Source organism: Cardiocondyla obscurior, linkage group LG03, assembly GCF_019399895.1.
Source record: "Cardiocondyla obscurior isolate alpha-2009 linkage group LG03, Cobs3.1, whole genome shotgun sequence".
NCBI classification, from domain to species: domain Eukaryota; kingdom Metazoa; phylum Arthropoda; class Insecta; order Hymenoptera; family Formicidae; genus Cardiocondyla; species Cardiocondyla obscurior.
Window position 1 is genome coordinate 7,355,361 of NC_091866.1, and position 7,797 is coordinate 7,363,157.

The 7,797-nt window shown below is 39.7% G+C and overlaps 1 protein-coding gene across 1 annotated transcript; it reads left to right on the forward strand.

Annotated features, from left to right (window-relative positions):
• Window positions 1-983: 983 nt before the first annotated feature.
• On the forward strand, window positions 984-2,314 carry LOC139101264 (uncharacterized). Its single transcript, XM_070654296.1, has 2 exons — window positions 984-1,188; window positions 1,421-2,314. Exons 1-2 carry the CDS (start codon window positions 984-986, stop codon window positions 2,236-2,238), a joined length of 1,023 nt encoding a protein of 340 aa, XP_070510397.1. The 3' UTR covers window positions 2,239-2,314.
• The last annotated feature ends 5,483 nt before the right edge of the window (window positions 2,315-7,797 follow it).

A 7,797-nucleotide genomic window follows, 5' to 3' on the forward strand; every position in this document is an offset into this window, starting at 1 on the left:
CGCGCGCGCGCACGCACGCGCGCACGCGCGCACGCACGCGCGCACGCGCGCACGCGCGCACGCACGCACGCACGCACGCACGCACGCACGCACGCACGCACGCACGCACGCACGCACGCACGCACGCACGCACGCACGCACGCACGCACGCACGCACGCACGCACGCACGCACGCACGCACGCACGCACGCACGCACGCACGCACGCACGCACGCACGCACGCACGCACGCACGCACGCACGCACGCACGCACGCACGCACGCACGCACGCACGCACGCACGCACGCACGCACGCACGCACGCACGCACGCACGCACGCACGCACGCACGCACGCACGCACGCACGCGCGCGCGCGCGCGCGCGCGCGCACGCACGCACGCACGCACGCACGCACGCACGCGCGCGCGCACGCACGCACGCACGCACGCACGCACGCACGCACGCACGCACGCGCGCACGCGCGCACGCACGCGCGCACGCGCGCACGCACGCACGCACGCACGCGCGCACGCACGCACGCGCGCACGCACGCGCGCGCGCACGCACGCACGCACGCACGCACGCACGCACGCACGCACGCACGCACGCACGCACGCACGCACGCACGCACGCACGCGCGCACGCACGCACGCACGCACGCACGCACGCACGCACGCGCGCACGCACGCACGCACGCACGCACGCACGCGCGATTTATTCGAATAACTACTGCCGGTTCTGTTTTAGAGAATAAGGATTTACCTCTTTTTTCTAAAAAAAAATTAATTTTGCACTCAATCTTAATCCGAAAAACTTAATTATATTACAATTGTCTCGTTCTCAATGATAACATTGTAGTACTGCTTGTCATGTCTACATCACAACGTCTAGTGTATCTAAAATTTTACTAGATGGCACTTTACCGATCTTTCCTCATATTGTTTCGTTGTGCCGAAGCATCAACACGTAACGTAGCGAAAGTGTGCTAAGAAGATATTAAAAAATGTCAGAACAAAAGAAGAAAAGATCCCGATCTCGATCTCATTCGCGAGATCATCATTCTAAACGGAAAAGTAACGAAAAATTCTGTGAACTTCAAAACCAGATTCAAAATCTAACTAAAGTTGTTGAATCATTGGTAACGGCTCAAAAATTACAGACGCCATTGGTTTCACAACCAAAAGAGATATCATCTTTAACAATTCGTGGTAAGTTAAAAACATTCAACAAGAAGGAATCTCATTTTTCCATATGAAAATTGAGAGGTTATACCCACACGGTATTACCGTAGTCCATACGACTCATGAAGGTTTGATCAATTTTATCTTTCCATACGAAAGTTGAAAGGTAATACTCACACAGAATTACCATAATTCATAAAAAAAAAAAAAAACTTAATTAAGTCCAAAAAAGGACGTATTATTTTTTATACACAATTAGTGTTAACCTTCATTCCTTTCTTTGTTGATTTCTCTGCAGACGACACAGAGGACAAGGAAAATGTACCTGACATTGATCAAGACATTTCAGAACAAGATACATCAACAAATGTTTTAAAAGCATTGGGAATAGATCCTAATGATACAAAATTTAAGATGATAAAATATCATCCAGAAATGAAAAATACCTGGCAGAAATGGAAGAATGAAGGTCTTCCGGACAAAAACAAAAAAGAAATTTTAGAATTATACAATAGAAAAGCTGATCTTTATGTAGAAGCACCAAAATTAAATCTTGAAATTATTCCATTACTTTCTGAGATTGCTAAAAAAAGAGACCAACATTTTGTTGATACACAAAACTGTGTAGGCACAGCCATAACTTCTTTAGGCGCAGCTGTTTTTATGATATTAGACCCCCCTGAAGAAGGAATTGATGAGAACACACTCACTAATTACATAAGTCATGCAGGACAGATATTAACAGATGTCTTCCATCAACAATCAATAACAAGGAAATCTTTCATCACTCCACAGTTAAATAAAAATGTAAAATCAGTAGTAGAGAATATTTTCTCTGATGAGTGGTTATATGGAGGCGATCTTAAAGAAAAAGTAAAAGACGTTAAAGAAATTGAGAAGGCATGTGCAAATATAAAAGATAAGACTCCTGCAAAACAAAAATTTCGAAATCAGGGAAACTGGCGTTACCCACCGGCGAACTATCGTCAGGTGGGATATCAATATCAAAAACGACGCCAAATAAAATTCAAGAGACCATACAAATCTTACCAGGAACCAGCAAAATCAACGACCTAGACGATGAGCCAATCTTCATCGAAGAAATAGAAAGGGTACATAACATAGCAGGACGACTTAATTTGTTCACGGAGAGATGGAAAAGTATTACATCCGACAAATATATTTTAAAACAATTAGAGGGATATAGAATTTCATTTACAAAAACTCCTATTCAAAAAATTCCTCCTATAGAAAGAAAAATTTCTAATGAAGAAAAAGAAAAGTTAAGTTTAGAGATTATTGAATTATTAAAAAAAGGTGCTATTGAAGAATGCCAAGAATGCGTTGGGCAGTTTATCTCTCCTTATTTTTTAGTTCCAAAACCTGATGGTACAGATAGATTTATATTTAATCTCAAAAAATTAAATGAATATTTACAACCCCAACATTTTAAATTGGAAGATATCAGATCTGTAATAAATCTTGTATTACAAGGAGATTATTTTTGTTCAATAGATCTTAAGGATGCATATTTCTTAATTCCTATTTATAAAAATCATAAAAAATTTTTAAGATTTAGATTCGAAGAAAAATTATATCAATTTAAATGCCTACCTTTTGGATTATGCACAAGCCCTTACATTTTTACAAAAATCATGAAACCAGTTATTAACAAACTTAGACTCCTAGAAATAGTTTTAGTAATTTATTTAGATGATTTTTTATTTATTCATAAATCTAAAAATAAGTGTGAAGAAAACACGAAAAAAGCTATAAAATTATTAGAATCTTTAGGATTTATTATTAATTATGAAAAGAGTTGTCTTACAGCAGATCAAAAAATTAAATATTTAGGCTTTATTATTGACTCAGTCAATCTTTCTTTAAACTTACCTGATAAAAAGAAAAATCAAATTTTAAATTTTATTAACAATTTTCAAATTGGAAAATCTTATAAAATTAGAGAGTTTGCTAGATTTCTAGGAGTCTTAGCATCGGCTTGTCCAGCAATAAATTATGGATTTATTCATTGCAAAAGATTTGAAAGACAACAATTTTTAGCATTAAAATTTAACGGTGGAGATTATAAAGGTAAAATTTATATAAATAAATACATGATAGAAGATTTTAATTGGTGGTATAAGAATGCGATCATTGGTTCTAATCCCTTCAAAACCTTAAATTTCAAAATTGAAATATTTTCTGATTCTTCCTTATCAGGTTGGGGTTGCTACTGTAACAATAAAAAAGCCTTTGGTTTTTGGAACGAACAAAAGAAGAGATATCACATTAATTATTTAGAACTATTGGCTGCATTTTTTTGCATTAAAATGTTTTGCATCAAATTTGTTAGAATGCGAAATTTTAATTAGGATAGATAACATGACAGCTATTTCTTATATTAATAGAGCGGGTGGAGTACAATTTCCACATCTCAGTGAACTATCAAGAAAAATTTGGGAATGGTGCGAAGAAAGGAAATTATGGCTAAAAGCCTCATACATTCCTTCAACTAAAAATATTGAAGCTGATGAAGCATCACGAAATATAAATATAGATTCAGAATGGGAAATTTCTCAAATAAATTTTAAACAAATAGAAAACCAATTTGGTCCTTTCTCAGTAGACTTATTTGCATCAAGATTAAACAAAAAATGTCAAAGGTTTTATTCTAGATTTCCAGACCCAGAAGCTGAATCTATAGATGCTTTTACTAAATCATGGAAAAATGAGAATTTTTATGCTTTTCCTCCCTTCGCTCTTATTCTTCGCACATTGAGAAAGATAATTAACGAAAATGCGACAGGTACTATTGTAGTACCTTTATGGCCAACCCAACCATGGTTTCCCCTTTTTACATCTCTTTTAACTGGACCTACCATAACATTTAAGCCTAATAAAAATTTATTAACATCCCCTTACAGGAACGAAATACATCCATTAGCATCCCACCTTTCATTGGTGGCAGGCAGATTGTTAGGACATCCTTCTTGAAAAAAGGATTATCTGAAGAAGCCGTTGATGTTATGGTCGAATCTATTACTCAATCGACTTTAAAACAATATGAATCTTGTTTAAAACGATGGTGGAATTTTACTCACTTAAAAGAGATAGATTTATACAATGCAAAAACAACAGATATAATTAGTTTCTTATGTCAACTTTTTAATGAAGGTGCTAGTTATACGACGCTAAATTCTACTCGTTCCACAATTTCTTTAATTTCAGTTTATAATATTAATAAGAATGGATTAATTTCTCGTTTCTTAAAAGGAGTATATAAACAAAGACCTTTAAGACCGAAATATTCTACGACATGGGATATTACGCCTATTTTTAATTATATGGAAAAATTATTTCCATTAGAAAAACTGAAATTAAAAGAAGCTACGGAAAAAGTAGCAACTCTATTAGCTATTACAACAGGACAAAGATTACAAACGTTAGCTTTAATCAATATTAATAACATAAAACAATCAGATTTAGGTATAAGTATTAAAATCACAGATAGAATTAAAACTTCAAAACCCGGAACATTCCATCCAGATTTAACTTTACCATTTTTTAAAGAAAAACCAAGACTTTGTATAGCGTCCGCAATTATAGATTTTATTAAACTAACCAAAGATTTAAGAGATAAGGATACTAATAACTTATTCATTACTACAATCAAACCATTTAAAGCCGCATCATCACAAACGATTAGCCACTGGATTAAGAGTTTATTAAAAAAGGCAGGAATTAATGTTGACCAGTTTACGGCATATAGCACAAGACACGCAGCAGTATCTGCGGCTTTCAAAAAAGGTTTAGACATTTCAGCTATAAGACGCAGTGCTGGATGGACGAATAATTCTTTAACATTTTTTAAATTTTACAATTTACTTATTCAAGCTCCTAACAACGCATTTGCACGTGCAATTTTAGAATAAGGATATATTGTTATTAAAAAAAAAAAAAAGTGATTATATTATAAAATAAAAACTAAATTAATTAAAAAATGAAATTATCACTTAACTCTAAAAAACTACAATGTTATCATTGAGAACGAGACAATTGTAATATAATCATACGATCAAACGAAGGCGGGCTCGTTTGATCGAGATTATATGAAATGTCTCGTTCGAAGATGATAACATCCCCCCCCCTTTTATAAGTTCCCAATAAAAAAAAAAAAAAAAAATTAATTATAATACACCCGTTATCATCTTCTTCGTGATAATTTTATGCACACTACACAATATGAGGAAAGATCGGTAAAGTGCCATCTAGTAAAATTTTAGCTACACTAGACGTTGTGATGTAGACATGACAAGCAGTACTACAATGTTATCATCTTCGAACGGGCTTCGGCGGGCTCGTTTGATCGTATGATTATTTAATTTGCGCGTAAAATTGCGTGATTTCGGATCTCGAATCCCACGCAAAACTCGGAGGTGCGTCAACTTTCTACTTTACCTACGAATATCTATCCTGAAGATTTCCTTCAAATTTCCAATTAATTAAATGATTATCTTTTTGACGTAACACTATATTCTTTAGTTTCATGTTGCATGCAAAAATGTATCAAATAATAATGACTATTATTCAAAATATTTATGCCGGCTAAAATTAACAATTATCCTAACCAAAAATATGACCAATTATCAATAGTATCATGGAAAATAATATACATACTTTTATCAATAATTTTTTTCATTAAATATTTTTCCATTATTCACCGGCTACGATAACGATAAACTGTTTAAAATTATTATTTTGTCGGTGGTGCAAAAACTGTAATTGCATTCAAAAGCTTAGAAGACACGACACGCGACACGCAACTGACGCAACACGATTAAACAGGCAATTTATATTTGACTCACATGGCCCACATGGCCCACATAAGGAGGGAATAGCAGAATCAACGGCATTGGTCGATTTAAAACAGCCAACTGCAATGCCAATTAACCTCACTGCAAATGACTATGCAACTTTTAGTAAAATTTTGTTTAAAGCAATTGAAACCTAGTTAAAAGGGGCTGAATTCTGCTAAATGTTCTGTAATTATTAATTAAATTAAATTATTATTTTTGATAATTTAAGAAAAATAATGCATTTTCTAATCTAGGATAAAAATGTATACAATATATTTTTTTATTATTTAGATAGAGATAAGATTAATAAATTGTTCTACCTAGATGATTATCTACATAACTTTATCTAGATAACAGCAAACACTGGCTGTAGTTCGAACACCCAACGCCCTAGCCGCTCTGACGGGGATTCTAATTTTTGTAACCATCGCAAAGATTGATGGTCCGTAATCACGACTAAGTGGTACTCCTCAAGATAATCTCTCATACGGCGAATGCCTTACAATACCGCTAGACATTCTAATTCGGTCGCGCTGTAGTTGCGTACCGCGGCGTTGAGCGTGCGACTCGCGTAGGCGATTACCCGTTCTCCCTCAGGGAAGTATTATGTTAGGACGGCCCCCAGCCTTGTGGTGCTGGCGTCAATTTGCAGCACAAATTGTGTAACGGGATGCCCGCATGCATCCCGTTCCGGTGACCACCGACCGGCTGCTGCGACCAACCATCCGCCGGGCAGAGCGAAGGGCGCGGTGCGCCCACCCTTTTTTTAAGAAACGAAAAACGCGACTTAGCCGAACCCCGCCGGAGGAACGCCTCGCCGGCTAAGTTCGCACTCGGGCGAACAACGAAGATCCGCGAACGTGCGCGAACCCGCGGATCGGTTTCCGGCCCGAACCGCGCCAGACCGTGGCGCTTGGGAAGACCCCCACCTAGCAGGTGTTACCCAGGAGGTATCGGGGAAAAAAAGATATAAAACGGGGCCATCCCGCGACCGAGTTCTTCCGATCCGATCTAGCGCGACAGCACGACCCGTTTTCTCCGATCCGCTGCCGCGCCTTCCGATCCTCGAGACCAGCCGCAAGAGAGCACGAGATGGACCGAGGTCCGTCTCCGCTGAGCGTTCTCAGCCGCCGCTTCCTTCCGACACCGGTCACCGAACGTCCAAACCGCCTACGGGGTGAAGTGTGCTTCGCCTCTACCAAGCGTTTTTGGTGGCGGAGGCTCGGCGTTCCGTGTCGGCGTCACTCCGGGCCGTCGGGTATCCTGACGGTCCGCATCATCTCGCACGGGCACGATCCATCGGGGTGAGGAGTTCCTTGCCTCGGCCGAGAGTTCTCGGCGGCCGGCCATCGCGTGCACAACTCCCATCTCCCGCCGCGTGCGACAGCCCGCATTGCGAACAACGACACATAGCGCGCGAAGAAACCACGCACGAAAAAACGACGTCGCGCGACCGCCGGAATAAACACCGCGTGCTACCTGCGTCCCGGCGCATTGCCACGAAAATACGCGTGTTTTCGTCGAAAAACTGAGCGATTGCGTCGACGCTATAAATAGCTCAAAGCCCGCATTGTAAATACGTTTTTTTTTGTAGTCACCAAGTCGGTTGTAACTGTAAATAGAAATAAAACCGAGAATACACGAAACGGTGCGTATCTATTTTCGCCCCGGCCGGATCCCGTACACGCATCGATCCGCCGCTGTCCGGCGGATCGCCAGGCCGAATGTCCGGCCCGATTGGATAATTCAGGGGACGGTTTCAATTGTCGCGTGAAGTCCG

Coding starts and splice junctions, on each gene's coding strand:
- LOC139101264 (XM_070654296.1), top strand. CDS start 984: ATGTCAGAACAAAAGAAGAAAAGATCCCGATCTCGATCTCATTCGCGA. Junction 1,189..1,420: donor ATCATCTTTAACAATTCGTG/GTAAGTTAAAAA, acceptor ATACACAATTAG/TGTTAACCTTCATTCCTTTC.